The sequence below is a fragment of the Canis lupus genome, chromosome 20 (assembly GCF_003254725.2).
Source record: "Canis lupus dingo isolate Sandy chromosome 20, ASM325472v2, whole genome shotgun sequence".
Taxonomy (NCBI): Eukaryota; Metazoa; Chordata; class Mammalia; order Carnivora; family Canidae; genus Canis; species Canis lupus.
The window spans coordinates 28,703,011-28,725,846 of record NC_064262.1 but is presented as its reverse complement, the minus strand read 5'-3'; the positions used below and the strand labels follow the sequence as shown (position 1 = coordinate 28,725,846).

Below are 22,836 nucleotides of genomic sequence, written 5' to 3'. Positions count from 1 at the left end.
CAGGGTTAGGTTGAAGTTTCAACTTGGAGGTCCATGGAGCCAGAAGTCATGGAAGAGCCTAGAAAATGAGGAGTTGGTGCTGTTCTGGTCTAGGTGGAGATGGGGCTCAGCTCTAAGGGATGAGAGGTCTGCCCTTGTTCTCCTCTGGTCCCTGTGCTGCCATGGCACCTAGCCCATCACAAGTGGTAATGAGGTGGGGACATTTTTTTTTTCTCCTGCTAGAAATTCTTTCATGTGAATTTCTTCTAAGAAGAGCAGTCACATTGAGATACAACCAAGATTCCTACTGGGAGGCATCTCTCCCCTACCCTTGGAGAGTGAACGAGAGCATGGAAGGCACTAAGACCCCAGATGCCTTGGTCTACTTGCAGCAGCCCAGCAAGAAGAAGCATGGGCTGGGGAGAAGTGCAATAAATGAGAAAGCAAACAATGGTGACAATAGCCTCCACCATCAACCCTTCCATAGCTGTAGCCCTTATCATGTATCAGCCCCTGTTCTAAGTACTTTACATGTATTAACTCATTCAATTCTCACAAAAACCCTATGTGAGAAACCTATCATGACTTCCATTTTATGCTGAGCAAAACAAGGTCCACAGAGGTTAAGCAACTTGCCTACATCTGTAAGTGGTTAGTGCCAAGGATTACATCCTAGATGATTGACCTAATTAGCATTTATAGAGAATAATACAATAAGGAAGATAGAATAGAATCATAAAAATATTCAACTAGTCTAAAAGAAGGCAAAAAGAAAGAGGAAAAGGGAACAAAGATCAGATGGAACAAATGGAAAACAAAAACACAAGATGGCAAATAGTAATTTAATTTAAACCTAACTATAGCAATAATTGCATTAAATACAAATAGACTAAATATCCCAATTCAAAGGCAGAGATCTTCAGATTGGATTTAAAAGGCTAGAATTAGCTCCACACTGCCTACAAGAAATGCACTTTAACTCTAAAGGCCTAAGTTAAAAATAGTAGGATAGAAGGGATTTACCATAATAACATTAGTCTTTTAAAAAGCTAGAGTGGCTGTATTACTGTCATACAAAGTAAATTTCAGGGCAAAGAATATTTTGAAGGATAAAGAAGAACATTTCATAGTAATAAAGGGGTCAGGTCATCAAGAAGACATAATAACCTTAAATGTTTATGCATCTAAGAATAGAGCTTTCAGGACAACTGAGACAAACATGGACAGAAGAAACAAATTCATAATTATAGTCAGAGATTGCAATACTTCTTTCTCAACAATTGACAGAAAATCAGTAAGTATCTGGACGATTTCAACAACACTACTAACTGTCTTAATCTAACTGACATTTATAGAAAATAAGCCAACAAGGGAGATCAAATGGATTCCTAATAAAACAGTTAGGTCAGTTGTAGTAGTCTTGAGAGTCTGTGCCAATTTGAGTGGTGTTTTGGAGACTCACAGGGGAGAGAGAAGTGTGATAGTTGTGAAGAATAAGAGGTCTAAGAGCAGTGGCGCGGCTAAGAGAGTGGAAGAAAGAGGATTTTTAAGGAGTGTGGCTGAGACTTATAAACCGTATCCCCTTCAAGTTTTGTTGAAGCATAATAGGAAAATCAGATTTGCTGCAAATTACTCTAGGTTGGTGTACTGTGGTTCACTGAATGAATCCGAAATGGAATCATGGGAGCTCTGTATTTCATTCAAGTTTGGGGTCTTTTGTTAAGGCTGAACTGGAAGGAATAACATGATTCTAGACCCAACTCCAATGTTGAATCTCATTTGAGCAAGTCTGTTCACCACTCCACATCTGTTTCCCAGTGTGTAAATTGGGATTCATTCATTCACTTATTCATTTACATAATGATTAGGTTAATTTATTTGACTTTTACTAGGTGGCAGCCCCTATAATGGCTACTCTGAACAAGGGAGGCAAATGTTTCTTGTGACAAGGAACTCACAGTTTAATGGGGGAAGAGAGACAACAAATCAATAAACAAGTAAATATGTGATGTGTGAGATGATGATAAGTGCTCTCCTGAAAATAAAGCAGAGTAAGAGAAAGAGAGAGGACACAAGTGGGCCAGGAAAGAAAGGTATTCTGAGATGGTACAGAGATATGCAGAAATTGGGCTGAGCCATGTAGAAAGCTGAGTAGGGGAGAAGAGGCATCCAAGGCAGAGGGAAAAGTGGAGACCAGGACCCAGAGGTGTGTACCTGGAGTTTTTGGGGGAAAAGTAAGGAGGCCAATGTGGCTGGAGGAGTGATCAAGGTCAGATAGGTAGTGGAGTCTTCATAGCCATGGAAAAAACAATGGGTTTTACTATGTGATGGGCAATCATTGGAGGTTTCCAGCATTGGAGTGGCAGGATCTGACCTGTGTGTTAAAAAAATTACTCTTGCTTCATGGTAGGAAACAGACTACAGGGAAGAAGGACAGCAGTAGAAGGACCGCCTACAGAGTAAAGGAACAAGTGAAGGGGAAGAGGGATGGAGGCTTGGATCCAAATGGTGATATAGTGGTGGTGAGGAGAGGCTGAACTCCAGATTTATCTTGAAGGTGCAGTGAATAAAGTTTGCTGATGGATGAGATGAGGGGTCAAAGTGAATGAGAAATGTCTAAGATGACCCCAAGATTCTTGGTCTGAGCAACTGGGTTAAGGGACAGGCCATTTATTAAGATGGGAGGATAATTATACCTAGTCCCTGTGAGGCTATTTCAGAGATAAAATGAGAAAGTGCCTGTGAGTACCCTTGCTGAGCTTGAAAACACCATACAGATGTAAAATATGAAAAATTTCTCTCCAAGGCATTGCTCATTGTCAAATAGGCCCAGACGCTAGTGCCTTAAGGCCAAAAGGTAATGTTGAATTTCTCACTAACATTTTTCTGTTCAATAAGGAAAGTTATTCTTGAATGGCCCAGTGGTTCACTCGAGGAAACCACAGTCCACCAACAAGGACTCATTCACAGTAACTCTGATTTTCCTTTCATGTTTTAATAAACATGACAGTAGATACCATTTATAACCTCAGCCATGCTTAAAAAAAAAAAAATTCCTTCTCAGGACGCCTGGGTGGTTCAGCAGTTGAGCATCTGCCTTTGGCTCAGGGCGTGATCCCTGGTCCAGGGATCGAGTCTCGCATCAGGCTTCCTCGAGGAGCCTGCTTCTCCCTCTGCCTATGTCTCTGCCTCTCTCTCTGTGTCTCTCACGAATAAATAAATAAAATCTTTTTAAAAATTAAAAGAATTAAAAAATTCCTTTCTCTCTACTATCCTTTAAGCTGTAACACTATTCTGGTATTTCTCTCCTTCTTCTACACAATGGGGCTCAATAAAACTCTTTTAACTTTAAATGAAAAAAATCCCTGTAGTCCATAATAAACATTTTTACTTTCCTTGAGTCATCCCTTGTGCAACTAATGTTGTGCGTGCCTGATTTAGGCCTCATTAGGTCTGACAGTATTAATATGAAATAGCTATGCTCTCAGAAGTGAGTTACATATTCTTTCTGTCATCTGTAGGATCAAGGTAGTCTGACTCTGTAGGGTGAAGGTAGCCTCAATAATTTTATAAATGAATCAACAGAAAAATGAGTGAATTCCTATCAGTTAGTTTGGTTTCCAACAGAGTAAATGAAGAGAATGTGGGAAATGGAAATGCGTCCCATGGAGAAATTAATGTCGGTGTAAAGTGTGCTATGGGGATTAAACAAGGGAGTACTTGGAAAACCCCTAATTTGGGGCTACAAAGGGGCTGAGAAGGTGTGTTGAGGAAATCTAAAAACACTGAACTTTTGAGGACAGATACATTCAGTCATGTTTTTGTTCTGTCTCTCTCCTTGGTCTGTTGCACCTTCTTCATTTCTTTTTTTCCTGCCTCTTTCCATCCTGCTCACTCCTGCTCTGGTTCCTTTAGCAAGTAGTTATTGGGTATTTTGCTAAAGATGCAGAATTTCTTCCTTTGTGCTATAGAGACCTAACAGAATTATCACACCCTTTGTCTTGAAACTGGAATATTTACATCGAGGGGGAAGAAATTCCACTTAACATTTTTGGAATATATGCCAACAGGATGATAAGAAGGAGGAAAAGCTGACTTCACAAACACTTCATGAGACATCTTCAGGAGATGCTGACTTAATTGAGGAGAAGCTAGCTGCACTTCATCATGGATGGTTGAAAAAAGAGCACATGTACAGTAAGAGTAAGGGTCTGGTTCACTCTCCCGTGGCCTTCCCATGGCCACAGGCATAAGAGTTTTGGCATAATACCATCTCAGGCTCTGGGAACAGTTTGGTTGCAAGATAATGCCATGCAAATTCTCTGAATCCATGCCAGAGCTCAGGTTCAGTACTGGGCCTACCTACAAGTTGTTGAGAGACCTTTTCTTTCTCTGGAGTTCCACAAGCCTGATCCTCTCCAGTGCCCTGAATGGGAGCTATCTATCTTTCTCTGGATGCTTGAGCTTTCTCTGTTCCCTAGAACACCAAGGCGCCAAAGCTAGAATGCTGTTCTTTATTCCCCGACCACATGTTGCTGTCCTGATTGCTCCCTCCTGGACCTGTTTAACGTTTTCCATTTAAATCTGTCTGAATCAGCGGCTAGTCCCTGGTATTGGGTTTTTGCATTCCCCAAACCTCTATCACGTAACCAATTCTCAGTTTCCATGTTAATTTTATCATTTTAAAATATCCTGTAACTGCACACGCCCCCAAAGAAAATTAAGATGTTTCTATTGACCAGAGGGCCTAAGCAGAGTGATAGCCAGTTGGCAGTTGGTACCTGCAGAATCCTTGAAAAACAACACATTCCCTTCCATTGGTTAGACATCCCCCTATTCAGAGTTCTATGGCCCAACTTCTCTCTAAGTGATCACATTTACTGAGATAGTGGGGTCCAAGCAGTTTAATTGAATAGGCCATGGCCTATACCCAGTTGTCAGCAAACATTTTCTGTATAAATTGTTGATCTGTGCAATGAAACTTTTTTCACTTATTCTTTTTATGCTACTGGAAATCACTTAATTGGTTGTGCCTCTCAACCTTAAGCAATTGAAGGTGAGCATAAATTTTCTATGTTTTGGTCTTTTATTTAAAGACTAGAGTAAACACTAACACCGATTCAATGTGAATTGAATCTTAAATGTTGCCTACGGCACCTGCTCATGTCTCCTGGATGTGGTTGTTAGTGAACATGAAAGTGGATGATTCATAGAATCTGAAAGATCTAGATGCTACTGAAAAGGTACACGAAGCCGATAAAACCTCCTAAGCCAGAATCACACACCATGCTTCTAGTCCTGGAAATCCTATTAGAAAAGAAGGAAATTATTTGTGCTATCTTGATAACACAAATGCCACATCCGGTAATCATAAGAATTGAGGAAGCTTACAGTAAATATCAAAATGAAGTGTTTTAAGAATCTCTCGTAAATCCTTTACATTTCCTTCCATATACTTCTCTGGAGATCAGTTTTTCTTTTTAGAAAATATTTTAGGAAATGGATGGAGATCTCTCCAAAACTTCCACTTGGAGAAGAAACACTTACCCAGAATGCTTCATGTTTTGAGGCTTATCCATACGGACAGCAAGTTTGATTTTGAGGTCTTGATCAGGGCAGTTTTTGGAGACTGTCATTTTGTGCCACTCTGACTGTTTGGGGCTGTTTGGGGTGGGATGGAGAATAACCTGTAAGGAAAAAGGACAATCATCTTAGCCAGAAAATGGAAACCCTCTCATGGGCATGTTTTTAATCAGCGAGAAACTTTGCTACTGAGAAGCTGAGTGTCTTGTCCAGCTCCCACAGCTGGCAGGCATTTAAATAGAGCAGAAGCCTGGCCGTCGGACTCCCACCCAACTCCATCTACCAACCGTGGCTGCCTTGTGCCAAGCAGACCAGCCTGAGCACAGAAACTGGTGTTCTCTTGCTCTTTTCTCTCTCCCATTGGTTAATTCAGTAAAAGTAAGGATCATGATTTCTGTGGTTCTGCTTTTGCATTTTCCTAAAATTCAGAAGTCCTAAAGCAACCCAGAACAGACAATGTTCACACACGATTCTCTCTATATAAGAAGATGGATGTGTGAAAGGAAGAAACAGCCTTACACATGAAAGCACCTCTCATCCACTCATTTTTCCATCTCTCAGGATTCCTTCTCCTGTCCAGGAGGAGACATCCCTCAAAGGCCTCAGGGGAAAAATGGAAGGGACTTTATATGAGGGATGAGAGATGTGAGACCTAGGGAAGGGGAGCATCTTGCTGACAGTCACTGCCCTCCTGCAAGCCCGGCTGGGAGCCCATGGCTTCCCATGAGGCAGAGCCACAGAAGCTCAGAAGAGTAGGAGAGCAGGGCGGAAACACAGAATCGGCCACTCTGACGGGCCTTGCTTGTGCTAAGTTTTCTCTCCTTCTCATTTCAAGCCTGATCCTTTTCTCCCCCTCCCCCCCTTACATTCCTTCTCTCAGACGAAAGAAAAATGTACCCATTTTTGCTAAACACGAAATATGAGTCTTCTCAATGTCTTATGACATGATTGAAATACAAGGCCTGATTTTTCTCAGACCAGGGCCTGCCAAAGTTTTTTTGATCATTCCCTGCGCCAGTAAAACAACGTTGAGCAAATAGCCCAATATCTGTAACTATATTGGTATCAATATAAAAACATACCGCCATCAATATGTAAATATATAAAATATCAGTATTTTTATATTATATCTAAGTTACATAATATATACTTATATTTTATATCTTCACATTATATACATTCACTTTGTATTAATATATTCCATTGTTCCATATATCATAAAATATGCACAAATATCAAAGTCTTAAAGATGAGCTAAAGATAGAAAGTTTTATTTTTAAATACCTTGCTAATTGTGGTGGCTTTGTGCTGTTACTTGCGACAGTTTAAGGCATCCCACATATTTAGGGCGAGGCTCACTGTTAATGATACTGGATGTAAATCTGTAGCTCAAGTGGTCTTGTAAATAATTTCAGGATATCTTGACTGACGTCTGATCCTATCTGACTACTTTGGCAATGATTTTATCTCATGATGTGGATGACAGAAATCCTGCTTAGCAGGACGGGTGTCAGCTTCCCCATTTTCGTGTCGTTTGCCAGGCTTGCAGTACTTGTATCATCTTAAGATCATCGCACTTTGGTAGTAATCTTTTCAGGACATTTATCCATTTTGTGAGGGTCATTTTAGTCACAATTCTATCATAAAATGTATACATTCACATAACTGGGGCCAGCAAGTGTATTCTGTTGTCGGAAGCTCGAGGCAAGCGAGCCAGGGTGCCCCTGGGCAGCAGAGGCCTCTCCCTCCTCTCAAGAGAACGCCTGTCCCTAAACATCACTGTATGTCATGTTCTACTTCCCGAGACCTCAGCCTTCGGGAGATGAGGAGGGGGATCCCAGGGAAGCTGATCCCAGCTGCTAATCCCAGGGAAGCTGACCCTCTCTTCTGAGCTAGTTTGGCCTGAGAGGTGATGGGGGGGAGGGGTGATGTTCTGGAAGCAAGGAGGGGGAGGGGCTGGTAAGAGAAAGCCCAGCCAGGGCCAGAACAGCAGCAGGCAAGGCCCAGAGCCTCCTTCTGCTCCTGCCCATTTGGCAAAATCAAAGCAGGAGCAGCGCTCTGGGCACCCGGAGCTCGTTAACAGGCCTTCCACCATATGGATTCTGGGCGTGTTTCCCACTGGCAATATGGTGTCCATTCGCCGCCACAAATGACCACAGCTCATTCCTGGCCGCTCCACAAAGACTTCTCCTTTCACGTGATGGCTCCCCAGGGAGACTTCCTCTCCGGGGTGGATGGAGAGATGAGGTCACTGCAGTTCTCCTGCATCTTCATCTCCACCCTGCCATGCGCCTGTCGGGTCGACGACTCCTTTGTATGTGTCAGGCCTGCTGAATTATTGGGGTCCTCCTGGGTGCACATGAGCCCTGAGCGGTCCAGACACCTCATCTGGACATTCCAGGCTGCTAATCAAGCACTTTGTCATCTCAGCCGCGGCCCATGTGTGCTGTGCTTTGATGTGGTACTGCGGATGTGGGAACACACCCACTCTGTGCAGGAAGCTGCGTGCCAGCCAGCCCCAGCTCCTCGTAGGTACCCTGGGCACACAGGCAGGTCCTTTGGGGGGCTGCTGTACCCTGAGCCTTTACTTGACTGATCCTCTCCAAGCCTTAGCCTCTATATCCTTCCCTACCGCTGCATCTACCCCTGGCCGTGGGAAGGCATCCCTGACCCTCTGACTGGATTACGTCCCCTTGCTATGTGCTCCCAGGTTTTCTTTCTCTAGAGAGCACTTACCACATTGCACCGTAATTTCTAGTTTTTATGTATATATCCCTTAATTTTTTGAAGTTCGAGATTTTTGCCTGCCATCAATTCTGTTTGCTCTGTGCATGCCACAAATGATGGGACACCGTGGGCTCACAATCATATCCAATGAATAGAAGTTTGCTAATATTACAGTATCGGCAAGGGTGTAGAGAAACAGTCACTTATGCCTTTTGTGGGAGTATCAATTGGTGTATACTCTTTAAGGGACAATTCGGTCGTGTCTGTCAAGATTCAGATTTCATTCAGCAAAGTATTTTTTTGAGAATTATCCTACACATATACACACACATATGTGCAAAGAAATAAATTCAAGACTATTCACCGAAGCGTTGGTTATATAGCCAAAGACTGAAAACAATCTAAATATATTATGATACACTTATGCATGGAATATTACACAGCCATGAAAATAGGGAGCATGTCAGTATGGGCTGACATGGACTAATCTCCAAATATACTGATATTTCAAGCAAAGTGCAAAGCAGTTTGTATATAGTAACTTCCAGCTCTTCTTTCTTTCTTTCTTTCTTTCTTTCTTTCTTCTTTCTTTCTTCTTTCTTTCTTTCTTTCTTTCTTTCTTTCTTTCTTTCTTTCTTTCTTTCTTTCTTGATGTATACATATGCTTGTATATGCTATGCTTGTACATGCATAAAATACCGGGTGAATAATACACAGTAAATTGAAAACAAGGTTTTTTTTTTTCTGGAAAAGATACTAGGGCAAGGTGGGAGGTATCATTCATTTTCACTAATATCCATTAAAAAACTTTTTTTACAATGCTTAAATTATTTTTTCAATTAAAAAGGTTGATTAAATGCAACATAATGAATATGAAACAAACTAGATATTGTTGAATGAATGGATGTTAACACTGGGATTTTAAATATGGCTGTGTCCTGCTAAGCTTGGGAACAATTAGAGCATAGAAGCACTCCCTCAGGGGTACCAGAAATTGCTTCACTTGAAAAAAAAGGGAGTCATCACCAGCAGCGCCCTGTGGAGGTACTGCCAGCAGAGGGTGCCCCAGCTGGGACAAGGACCAGGCAGGCTAGTTCCACTGCAACCGGTGGAAAGTTTCTTTGGTAGGAAGAGTAAATTCATATCTGGGGGAATATATAATGGGGCCGGAGGAGAGAATGAGTTATTAAAGAAATGATAACTGTATGAGGCTGACGCAAGCTCGTGGACTTCACCACAGCAGCAGAGCCAAGGGTTTTATTTCTGCATAGGGACTAACTGGTACAGTGGATATGGTCCTGGAGATGAGTCAACATCATTCCTGGCAAGTTACTTACCTCTTCTGGGCCCCAGTGTACTCATCTGTGCAGGATGAGTAGTAACTCATTAGGGTTATCATGGAGCATCAGTGAGGGGGCTGCACAGAGTCCTCAGGGCAGTGCCCTGGCCAATAGCAAATGTACAGTGAATGAGTCACCACCTAACTGGGTGGCTCTGGGGAAACTTCCTGCCTTCTGTGGGAATCTGTTTTCTCATCTATAAAATAAAAGGGTTTGACTAGCCCAGTGGGTTTAACTTTTCTGAGTGGAAACAGCTTTGAGAAGTTGGTGAATGCTTTGGACTAGTGAGTCCAGAAACATGCACATATACTCCCCTCTCCATTTTGACATTTGCAAGCAATTTCAAGGGGTTCCTGGATTCCATGGAACCTTCTGGGGACTCAAGCTGAGCATTCCTGGACTTGTCTATTTTAACACTAATATCTTGGTCCCCATCCTAGTAACAGGATTCCAGGCCAGCTCTACAGATGAAAGCCAGATTCAGTAAGTGGGCACAAAGGGAAGAAAAAAGAAAGCATGCTTATTGTGTTCTTGCTGGCCTTGTTAGGAGTCTGTGGCTGTGTGCTTGTCTCCAGGTGTTCTCACATTATTCCTTTGATAACATACCAGGGGCTTAGAGAGGTTGAACTTTTGGCTGAGGTCACACAGCTTTCAGAAGGGATTACACAATACACCAGTACGGAATGGAATGTATTGGCAGTCTCTGTACTGGGCTCTGGGAATAGGGTAGGGAATGAAATAGTTTAGGTTTCTATGATCCTGGGGTTTTCATAGTCCAGTGCGGGACACAGAAGCCAAAGTTTCTGTAAATCCTCTTTCTCTCTCGGTGATCAAGTTTAGTGGATAGGAGGCTGAGGTACTGATTAAAGGAAGATGGGCTATCAGGAAGGAGCTCTCTGAGGAGGCCATGGCATATATGGAAGGAAGGAGATAGTCTTTTAAGGGGTTGGGTGATGGGGAGTGCTCCAGGCAGGGAGAAAGCCCTGTGATGCAGGAAAGAGGGGTCTATTTGGTGGACTGAAATTGGCCAGTGATGCTGGGACATAGTGGATGAGGGGAAAGGTTGCAACATAAGAAACTGAGGAGGTGGGCAGAAGCCAGGTCACATGAATCTCTGTAGGCTGTGCTACAGAGTTCCAATTTTATTATAAGCAGTCTCGGGTACTGGAAGCATTGGAAGGCAGCACATATAACTTAAGTTCTGAAAATCCTGGCTGTTTGGTGCAGAGTCAATAGTTGAGAAGTGAGAAGAAATGTCTTTATTATCTCAGTGGTACTCACAGGGATTGGTACCAGCCTTTGGGATGTTTTAGAAATTGGGTTGACAAGATAATGGTGCTGGGCTCTGTTGGTATTGAACAGCTGGGACCCAGGCATACTACATGTTGTGAAACGAATGAGATATTCCTCCCCAGTGAGGAATCATAGTACATCTCATCTAACTTCTGGATATTCCCACAGGGTATGAATGGAGGTGGAAAAGTGGCTTTCTAATTAACTGAGTCTAGATCTTAAATCCTTTTTTTTTACATATTGTTAGAAGGAAAACCACAGGCACAAAATGGTGTCACTTGTGCCCAAACCGGTGGTCAGTACATAATCTAACTGCAGTTGCAACTTCCCCCAGAAATGCAGTCTTAATGGGTAGAATTTTATAGCAGGTTTTATAGCAGCTGGGACCATCAGAGTGGTTCCCTACACGGGAGCAAGGAAAACATTCCTTCTGTAGGTCTTCTAGAGTGGTTGTGCCTGCATCTTTACATTCTGAAATTATTATTATTATTATTTTTACAGATTTTATTTATTCATGAGAGACACAGAGAGAAAGGCAGAGGCACAGGCTGAGAGAGAAGCAGGCTCCATGCAGGGAGCCCGACGTAGGACTCGATCCCGGGTCTCCAGGATCACACCCTGGGCGGAAGGCAGGCGCTAAACTGCTGAGCCACCCAGGCGGCCCCTCTGAAATTATTTTGTTATTAATCAATTCCCTTTTATTTCTCCTTCACACTATATCATTGCATTGATTTTTAAATTGTAGGTGGGTCAGTGTGTTAATTATCCAAGAATTTCATTTCAGGATAGGAGGGGGCATTGCCAGTCTTTGCTCGAAAGTGTGTCTGGGTCTGAGCCGTGGAGAATCCCTGCTCTATTTTCTGCAGCATGTGCTATCAGTAGCCCACATTTAAAGAGGAGAAACTGAGGCTTGGAGAGGTTGAGGGACTTGCCCAAGGTCACACAGTCAATGCAGGAGTGGAGCCCAGGACTCAAACCCGAAGTGGACCTTTCAGAACTGGACCTTTCAGGACTGGGCAGTGCTGCCCTGGGGACCCGGGGACTCGGCTCTCTGGAGCTCCCTGTGCCCGGGAGCGCTTACCCGACCGAGCTCCTTGTCTTCCAAGGCCAGGACTCCTGTGCTCTCTGTGAACAGCTTCACCTTCACAGCAGGCAGTGCGTGGGTGGTCGAGAAGTCACCCTGGGTGCCCCAGCTGTGGACAGAACCAGAAAGGTCAGCGTGGAGCCCTCTGTCTTGCCGACGCCTAACTCAACTGCCTTCTTCCCAAGCAGGGGGAATGCAGGGTTAACCCGAGGCGGCACTGGCTGTCACATCCCCCTCCCGTCGCCTCCCCTCCAAAGCTGCCAGAGTGACAAAAAGTGTTAATTAACTTGTTAGGCAAATGCAAGACAGATGCTCAGAAAGTTGCCACGGGTCTTCACAGAGCACTACAAGGAATCACTCAGAATTAGCATGAAATCGAGTTGGCGAGAACTTTTCCCCCTGCGTTTGTTATACTTATAAACTATTTCAGGGTCACCACTAATGTTTCCTGATCTCCTTTGAATCCCTAGTTCTTGGAAACTGCAATCTAGATTTTGAGACAGGGCTTCATTTGGTCAGAGCCAATACCTGACTTTAAAATGCGATGTCAGTAGTAGTGGGGAGGTGAGTGGCCCCATTTCCTTCAGCATTCAAAGAGGAGTTGAACAGAGGAATGGATGGAGCGCAAAGAGGAGTGGAAGGTAGAAGGAGGAGAAGTGGGAAATGCCCTTCCTCGCTGGTCTGTGGGAATCTGAGCCTTAGATCTCCTCAGAGCAGATCCTGGCTTATCTAGCATCTGGGTGGGGTGCCAGGTTGGGGCTGACATGAGCTGCTGATGTGTCCCTCAGATGTGTTATCACAGAGCCCTACCATGTGTTTCATACCTGCAATCAGTGTGATCCTCCAAAAGTGTCCACTGGATTGCACTGAGCCCTTGCCCTAAACCCTTCCTGGCACCCATTCCATTGCACTCAGGGTGCAATCCAGACCCCCTGGGTGTAGTCTCCCACTTGCTTGCTCCAGTGTCATGGGCCTGACTGTTCCACCTCATGGCCTTTGCGTGTATACTTTCCTCTGTTGGCAATGCCTCATCCCACCTGGCTACCTCTTCAGAGCTCAGCTTCAATAACACTTTCCCATCCTTCGGTCTCCCTGTCCAAATGTGGTCCAGTGTTAAACCCTCTGGAACATACAGTTTGATTTTCTGCCCTAGCAATCACTGGATTTGTTATTATTTATTTCTGTGTGATTGTTCAATAGCTGAATCCTCTGAACTGGGTGTTTTTTGCTTATGTTGCATACTTAGCATAGTACTTAGCACACAGAAGACACTTAAGAAATATTTGGTGAAAAAAAAAAAGAAATATTTGGTGAATAAATAAGTGATGTTAAATATATATACTTTTACAGAACTAGGAAACAGGAATAGAAATAATTTTGTATAGAGGTTATTTTTTTCATTTTGCCTTATATGATGGCCAGTGTCCATACTGTAAAATATTTGTTTAAAGTATTATTTTCAATGACTCTGTAATATAATAATACCTGATAGGTACATCATAATTTCTTTCACCATTGTTATACTCTTGAGATTGGGCTGGAGATGACTTTTTAATTTTCATTTTTGATCATTTCCTTGGAAAACATCAATAAACATCATGCTGCTCTTACAATGCTGTAGGAATTGTGCTTATCAATGAACACTTTCAAGTTCTGAGATACTGATTCCCAAAAATGCTTTCCCCAAAGGGGGCAACCATTCTCTCATCATTTGGGAATGACTGCAAACCCCAGTGTTTTTTGCCTCCATGGGTGCCACTATTCATTTTTTCATCTGGCTTACTTTGTTTTTGGTGTTTTTGTGGGCATTTCTTTGCCTAATAGCATGCTTGGATATGTCACTCTGTGTTTATTGGTTGTATTTCTTCTTTTGTGAATGATAGAAATGACTTCTCATCTCCATGTTGCACTCAAATAAATCCTATTGACTAAACTCAAAGACATGGAGTATCTAGAGAAAGTTGACAAGATGGCACCAGAAAGATGGAGGAAAGGAGGAGCCTGGATTGGGAGCCAAGGGATAAAAGTCATTGAGGAAACACAATAGTCATGGCCAAGAAAGGGAGAAGACATGCAAGAGGACAGGACACAGAACAAGAAGCAACAGGTTCCAAACACAACAGCACAATGTTCGATGTACAGATGGTACAGATGTACAAATAGAAGTTCCTCATTTTGGTCATCAGCTCCTACAGAAAGCTCCTAAGACAGGGAATCAATTTACTAGCAAAGGCAACATGACGGGGCAGCCTGGGTGGCTCAGCAGTTTAGCGCTGCCTTCAGCCCAGGGCGTGATCCTGGAGACCTGGGATCGAGTCCCACGTCAGGCTACCTGCATGGAGCCTGCTTCTCCCTCTACCTGTGTCTCTGCCTCTCTCTCTCTCTCTCTCTCTGTCTCTCATGAATAAACAGAATATTTAAAAAAAAGGCAACATGACAAGATATAAGGTTTTGAATCAGACACTGATTCAAATTCTAATTCAAATTAGTTCAAATTCTGGTTAGTCACTTATGAAGTGTAGGATTTGGGGCAAGTAATTAATGTCCCTGTACCTCTGTGTACTCAACTATTAAATGGCCTTGTTTTAGAGTAGTTAAATAATAAAATAGATAAAAACATAAAAAGTAAATAGCAGCGGCATTGAAAGATCATGAGAACCCATCGAATTTTGGCTACCTTCCCTCCCCGAAACAAAGATATGTAAGATATATTTTTTTGGGTTTTTTTTTTAGATTTTATTTATTTATTCATGAGAATACACAGAGAGAGGAGAGAGACAGAGGGAGAAGCAGGCTCCATGCAGGGAGTCTGATATGGGACTCGATCCTGGGCCTCCAGGATCACGTCCCCGGTGGTAGGCGGCGCTAAACCACTGAGCCACCAGGGCTGTCCAAGACATGTAAGATATATTCTCGTAATAGTGATGGTCTCTTCTGTTTTGCGTTCCATTCAACACATATTAGGAATCTACTACATTGTCTCTTCTACTATACAGTGTAAGTAGTAAAATAGTTCTTATCATTCCCATTTCACAGATGAGAAAACTGAGAAGAAACTCAAGATCTTGCCCATTTTATTCCAGTAAATTTTGACCAAACTGACTAGAACCCAAATCCTTTAATATCCCACATTACGGCTCTCCCTGCTAATACTGTCATGATTGTCGATAACAGCATTATTAATAATTAGCAATACTGGCAAAAAAAAAAGATCATTGATTGATTCTTTGTGACTAATTATGCTAATAATCTCTTTGGGCATTTATCATGATTAGTCATGGAGATGAGGAAGATTCCTTCTGGAAATCAGAAGAGCTCTGGAATGAGATTCATTAACACCAAGCCACAAAAAAGCCTTGTTCTCAGTGCCCAAGGGGTCACCCATACTGTATCCCTATAGATACTGTTGTTGGGACTGGTTTGTAGAGTTTTTCTGGCCTGCTCACCAGGCACTAATACAGTCTGCTTGGACCCCTGCTGCTACCAAGGATGCTCGGCTTATCGCATTCAAAATGACTCAGACTGTGGGGCAGAGTGAGGCCTCTACCCTGTCAGCTGGATGGAATTCAAGCCGCTGGAAGCTGTCCTGACAACCCAGTTTATTTGGACACTCAATGGTTTTTCCTTTCCCCCAGACCTGCAGCTGTGCTTTTGGCTTCCCACCATGACCCTTGGCTCACCTCAAGTTTTTAGGTCACTGCTGAATCCCAATTTATCCATCAGATTCCAAAATGGCAGCCTGGCCCGGTGAAGCAGGCAAAAAGAAAAAAGGCTCCAGTCTAATCAGGATGGGCTATGTCATTTTAAAGGATTGTGCAAAATGAAAATGTGGGGCTCCTTCTTCAAAGAGCAGGAGAAAGTGTCACTAAAAGTACTAACATGTAAAGTCTTTCCCTTTCTCAGAGTGGTTCTTCTGTTCAAATGCATGCTCCATTGTTCTATCGAACTTTACCTAACAAACAGTTTTGAAGTTAAAATAATTAAGAATTCCAACATGGCAATGCAGAGCATTAAACCAAACATAGGTCTGAGTGTGCGCCTGTGTGGTTGCATGAGTCATAAGGCCATGAATAAGGTTCTGAGTTCAATGACACCCAGTCTGTTTAGCTGGGACTGAAGATAGGCCATGCAGTAGAAATTGGCTGTCACTGGTGTTGATATGAACCTTCACCCTTCACTATAGTCCTTGGACTTTTTTTTTTTTTTTAAGATTTTATTTATTTATTCATGAGAGACACACAGAGAGGAGGCAAACACACAGGCAGAGGGAGAAGCAGGGAACATGCAGGGAGCCCGAAATGGGACTCGATCCCCGGTCTCCAGGATCATGCCCTGGGCTGAAGGGAGCGCTAAACCGTTAAGCCACCCAGGGTGCCCTAGTCCTTGAACTTTGTGAAAAACCGCTCCCAACTTCTTTTTGTAGATGCTTCCTATTAGTAGAAGACCTAGGGAGATTTAATTATAAGCACCATTTCTTGTCCTTTTCCCCTTTGAAAACTTCCTCATAGAAACGTTCACTCTTCATCTTTTTCCAGCCACAGAGAGACCTGGCTATCTTTACAACAAATAGCTAATATTTATTCAGATTACTATGTGCTAGGCACAAATTCCTCTCTTAAAAGTGTTACTCAGACATACATGCATTCTATTTTTTTAAGTCTTCTTGGCCATCACGTGAAATGCTTATAATGAATACTCTCACAGTTACAAACAGGAAACTCAGATTCACACAGGCTATAATGTGTCCAGGATCACACACAGGAAGCAAATGGCTGTCTGACTCCACAACCTAAACTCAACCATGGCACCATATTGCCTCCCTTTCATGTTCCATCAACTCACTGCTCTGTGTCTTGATCCAGTTAAATCAGTTACCCTTGTAAACTCAAAGGGAGATTTCTGTCTCAGGATTGATGGGACCCTGGGCCACTAGAGCTTCTCAGTTTAGATTTATTTCACATGTTCAATATACTTCACAGAGGGCTACCTACCCTATAGACAAATTAGCCAGTGGTGGAACCATCAAAAGCCTTGGTCTTTTGGTGGGGCCACACATCATTATATGAATCTATTTCTCAATGTTGCATTCTTCTCTGCTCATTTCTTTTGCTTTGCTGTGCATTGACTATGGTTATTAAGATGAATACCTCTTCTTAAAAGTTTTCCAGAACTGAAATACAACTGCAGTTTGGTTTGAAAAGACCAGAGGTTGATATTTATCACAAGCAGCAGTTGAGGTTACCTAACTTTTCTCTGAACATAGGTAGATAAAGTAGTAGGTGAGGTCTCCCTCTTTGGTGACCCCATCCTATCTGTCACTATAAGCACACTGTATAGCTAGCTCTCAGAAAAGCTAAAAATAGCCACCAATTAGCAAGTGCCTAAAGTTTGCCAGGACTCAGGCTGAGTGCTTTTCATGGATTATCTCACTTAATCCTTCTGACTGCTCTATGAAGTATATTCTGTTACTATCCGCACTTTATAAATGGAAAAACTAGGACTTGGGAGGTTAAGTTGCTGGACCAAGGCTTTAGGCTACCACAGAGCCATACTTTAAACTCAGAATTTCTGACCCCAGAAACCATGCATGAAATCATGGAGCTTCACTGCCTCTCAATAACACTTAACAGAGTATCATAGTGTAGCCCAAAAATTATCTGTGTGTGTATCTGGCTCTTTCTCTAGATGATGAACACCTTGGGGGCAGGGAGCACAGCATAACTTCTTTTTCAATCTCCTGCACCACATACGGGGCCTGGCACACAACAAATAGTTATTTAATGACTAGGAATAAGTGGCAAATTCAGAATAATCATGTCACTAAATTCAGGGGATTATGGAGAGATGTGACATTTGAGACCACCAAGGGTATGATCACCTCCTTTAAGCAAAACTGAGACCTTTAGCTCCTTGGACATGGGGTGATTTTTAGGAGCACATCAATTCTCTGCAGTGCACTATGAGGCTGGCAGCATGCAGTGGAGACCCAGCATACGTAGTAGGTAGGACAGCACCCCGAGGAGCAAGGCATAGGTCCTTCAAGGTCATGGATGGTTAACTTATGAGGCCAAGGTCTGAAAGCAATGTGAATGCCAATGGTATAATGCTGGAAAATGCTGCCAAGTTATAAAATGAATTACTATTATCACTTCTGGTCTTTTCAGCCATCAGGATACAAACATAGACAACAGACAAACATGCAATCACTCAGAGTGGCACCTCCAAATATAAAGGAACATATACTGAGAAACGAGAGTCCATTCCAAACCAAGTATGTTTACTAGAGGGTGGGAAATGAATATAGGAACAGTCCAGCTGACTAACCTACAATGCCCTAGGTGGCACTGGGTGAAGATCAGCTTTCTACTGCGTTAGGGATCAGATCTCTAATCAGCCCTTCATTTCTTTCTTCATTAGAAAGTACTTCCTGAATGTCTACCATGTGCAAGCCATTTGTGTTAGGAGCTGCCGAAGATCCAAAGGTGACTGAGATAACAGTACTTAGGAATATTGTATTTTACCAGCAGAGATATCATATGCAGAAATGATAACACTTATTAGAGTGAGTTTGAGCCTTGATTTTCACATCTTTAATTGAGGATAAGAATAATACTGACCCTAGAGGATTAATGGAAGAATAAGTAGGAGATATGTTATTGTATACACACTGTTCAATTCAATACTCAGCACATGGAAAACACCAACAAAATATGTCTTTCATTTTAGGATTATAGACCAGGGGTTGGTAAACTATGTCCCATGGGCCAAGTCTGGCCAAATATTGTGCTTACGTACAGCTGACGAGCTAAGAATGGCTTTTACTTTTTTAAATGACTGAAAATAATCAAAAGAAGGATATTTTGTGACAGATGAAAACTACGTAAAATTCAAATTTTAATGCCCATCAATAAAGTTTTATTAGGACACAGCTAATGTTCACCCCTTTGCATACTGACTATGCTGCTCTTGCACTTCAAAGGCAGAGTTGAGTAGTTATGACAAGAGACCATCTGGCCAACAAGCCTAAATTATTTACTTTCTGGTCCGTTATAGAGAAAGCATGCTGACCCCTGATAGACACAGTGGAACTGCTGGTTCAATCTAATGGGAATACTTTCATTTTCATTAGCAGATCAGAAGGAAGCATGCTCACTGGAGCATATCCACGAAGATAAACTGTAAACATGCACTTACAAGGACAGCTCAGCCCATGGTGATTTGATTTGCTGCTCTAAATTCTTCATGGAGCTCTCTGCAGCACTCTCGGTGTATTGGAAAATTGGGGATTGTGTATCATAGCATTTCAGACACGTGGTGCCCAAATGCTGCTTCCAGATCCACTTGAGCTGGCTGACTCACTTAGTCACACTACATCATTATTAATATCAAATAATAAACATGAGTAGCAGATAATTCATATTTTTGGGGGTTGAGATGATTTTTAAAGTCACAGCACATTATTTCTCCAAACCTATTCCATAGTGCGACTGCTTTGAAAGTGAGCACTTTGATCAGGGGGAAAAAATAAGGGAGAGGAATATGCTTGGGTGGAGGGAAGGAGAAATCCACCGCAAAGCAACCTTCTACTGTGTGTTTGGAGAGCATCTGCTTCATCGCAGTCACATCTCTGTTTACTATTTAAAGCTTCTTATTTGCGGAAGCCTCCTCAGACCATATGTTATCAACAAATGTTGCTAATCAAATACACACAGTAATTTTCATTAGAATTTCCTCCACCCACCCCACCCCCCATGAACAAAAAAACATTTGCCACAAAGGGAATATACCTCCCAAAATGACAGTAAACATCCACTGCAAACCTTTGACAACAGAGTGATATTTACAAATGCATATGTGAATAAGCCAAGACAACACATACACTTTAGGCAAATAAGGACCCTTGGAGAATTGGATTTTGTGCAGGTTGGTCTTGGGGGATGATGTCATTAGTTGCCATGGCAATGCTCAGCATAAGGCCATAATTCATGCCACAGAGACAGGATTTGCATTTATTCAAGGTATATGGCTCGTGTGAGCTGGGTGTTAAATTGGTGTGGTTCTTAAAATTAACTGTGAGCTTTAACAAGGGAGAATTGTCATTTCAGGGAATGAAAGTGCCTTGGTCCCGTTGCTAAGAGGGAAAGTTAATAATTGCCTGGAGACAACTGCATTAAAATCTTCTGGCCTGCTTTTCAGGCAGACTGCATGATATTCTATGCCAAGTGAATCAATTGTGCCATCGCAGTGTGTCTCATGCAAACTAATTGATAGGATGTGATTCGGGGCCTTTAATGTACCAGAAAAGCTAAACTACCTCTTATCTACATAAATGAGGCATTTGCTTTGTAGAAATTGGGTTGTCTGTGAGGCAGAGAGATGAAGGCTCTGGTTCGCCTTCTTGACATTTCCACTGGAATGTCTCCTCTCCAGGAATCTGAAATCAAATGTATCCAAACCTCAGCTTTAGCTTTCTCCCCTCACATCTGTTCCTCTAAGGCTTCTCCAGCTTTGCCACAGGAACTGCCAGCCACCCAGACTTCACTCTTGTTTTCTCCTCTTCCTCCCTCAGTCCACTTCATCATCAGGTCTTTCATACCTCCTACATTTATCACACATTGCTATAGAGGAAAATAAATCAGAAAAGGGAGGTTGAAAGTACCAGGAAGAGGGTGGGCCAATGGGGTATTAGCAGATGTGATGGAACAGAGGCTTAGAATGTGCTTGTGTGGCTGGGCTTACCCTCTGTTGCCTCTGTCATCCTCAGAAGCAGAGCTTCTTTCAGGTAGCTGTTATCGCTCCAACCTGCATCCAAGATGCAGGAACAGGCCTGAGGCCAACACACAGTGAGGAGCCAAGACCAACCAGACCCACATATTGAAGCAGAGCCACCCAGATGAGCCTGGCATGAATCAGCCAACCCCTACCAATTTGCAGATGAATGAAGGAAATAAATGACTATAGTTTTAAACCATTGAGTTTTAGACGGTTTGTTACATAGCAATAGCCAACTGATATAGTGCCTTTGTTTGGCACTCGTCATTGTGGTTCTACTGAATGTTCAATAGTTTGGTCTGGAGTCGTCAGGTAGAATGGTACATCCTGGAGAACCCAGACATATGTTATAGTCCCTTCATACTCTTAAAAAAGTCTATTGCAGGGGGATCCCTGAGTAGCTCAGCGGTTTAGCACCTGCCTTCAGCCCAGGGCATGATCCTGGAGTCCCAGGATCGAATCCTACATCAGGCTCCCTGCATAGAGCCTGCTTCTCCCTCTGCCTGTGTCTCTGCCTCTCTCTGTGTGTATGTGTGTGTCTCATGAATAAATAAATAAAATCTTTAATAAATAAACAAATTAAAAGTCTATTGCAATCACTCAATAAACACCTGCCTATTGACCTTGCTGCCTTAGAAAAATAGTTTCCAGCTCATATGTCCTCAGAAAACAGCCTCCCTGTTTGCCAGTCTCTCCACAGTATGAGAACTGGATTGTGGCCTGATTGTGCCGGCTAAGGCTGCCAAAAGCACGGTCTGGGTCCCCTAATGAGCAAGAGTGTCAACACCTCCCAAGACCAAGGCAGGCAGCCAAGGTCTCTCAACCCACTTGCGGTCAAGTGCTCCCAGGGGAAGCCCTTACCACATCAAAGGTGCCCCGATCAAGCCTCCCACATGGAAAGCAATGACCATGAAGCCAACCTCAGCAGCATTCAAGTGATCCTAGCATTTGTGGCTCTGACTGAGTAGGCACCCAAGCTGCGCTGGGCACTCAGAGGCAGTACTTGAAGGGTTCAGGCATAGCCATTCAGAGGTTTGGCTGCCCTCCATGCAGCCAGCCCCATCCTGTGAGACCTCCCAGTTGCCTTTGACAGAGGGGATTATGGGAATTGTTGTTGGTTTTGCTTTCATGGGCTAGGTTCCCATCATCCCACAGAGAAGGATCCCTGAGGACACTGTTGCGAGCCATGCTTGTCTCTTCCCCTGGGACTGGCTTGTAGATTTGTTCTTTATTTTCCCCTCTGTTTAACATTTATGAGAAACTACTGGGAGTGGTCATGAATGCCAGGAGTCTCAAAGGGAAATGGTGAATGGGCCAGCTGGCCAAACATCCATTCTGAACTGAGTCTGAAATCACTGGGGCAATTGCTCTTGAAGCCACAGGTATGGCATTGGCCCAATGTAGAGCCAGAGAACTGTCCTTCAAAAATGACAAATCTGAGTTGTAGAGAACTATCACCACTGCTCAAGCAGATCACGGTATACTGACACCATCTCAGTAGAGTGAAAATACCACCCATATGCCTAGCCAAATCTGGCTCCCCTTGCACTGGCCACCACAGTCCTCCACAGGGCCTAGCTACTTTTACTCTGAGATTCCCAATCACACAATGTTAAACATGCTAAAAGTACTCCAAATCATCTTGTAAAAAAAATGTATAAAAAAGTGGATAAAAGTTGAATTGCATTCGACTAGTGGATATAGGTTAAATTTAAAAGACATTTAATTTGATATTATTTTTGATTTTGCTGTTATCTTTATTTAAGAGTTACTCCATTTCCTTTTGAGATTTTGATAGTTTCCTAGGCTCTTGAACACTACATGGGCCAAGGCACTGTACCTACTTAAGTCTAGAGAATAAGGCATGCTTGGGTGGCTCAGTGGTTGAGCAACTGCCTTTGGCTCAGGATCAATTCCCTGATTGGGGTCCCCATGGGGAGCCTGCTTATCCTTCTGCCTGTGTCTCTGCCTCTCTCTGTGTGTCTCTCATGAATAAATATATAAAATCTTAAAAAATAAAGTGTAGTGAATAAGATAACTGCAAGGCCAAGTGTCTTG

General features: G+C 42.8%; 1 protein-coding gene and 1 long non-coding RNA gene across 11 annotated transcripts in view; one reads left to right on the top strand and one right to left on the bottom strand.

Moving 5' to 3' along the window:
* The window catches only part of CADPS (calcium dependent secretion activator), a 460,562-nt gene that overhangs the window by 174,202 nt on the left and 263,524 nt on the right, over nucleotides 1–22,836 (bottom strand). For all 9 annotated transcript variants that reach the window (XM_049097818.1, XM_035703542.2, XM_025456449.3 and 6 more), the window contains exons 7-8: nucleotides 12,004–12,115; nucleotides 5,527–5,666 (exon numbers count right to left, since the gene is read on the bottom strand). In XM_049097818.1, coding sequence (XP_048953775.1) covers nucleotides 5,527–5,666; nucleotides 12,004–12,115 — 252 coding nt within the window. The remainder of the gene's footprint in view (nucleotides 1–5,526; nucleotides 5,667–12,003; nucleotides 12,116–22,836) is intronic.
* LOC118351725 (uncharacterized) lies at nucleotides 18,422–19,419 on the top strand. Of its 2 annotated transcripts, none has more exons than XR_007404147.1 (2): nucleotides 18,422–18,488; nucleotides 19,139–19,419. It is a non-coding gene; the product is annotated as an uncharacterized LOC118351725 (long non-coding RNA). The 2 variants fall into 2 exon arrangements; XR_004807638.1 differs by having other exon boundaries at nucleotides 19,136–19,419.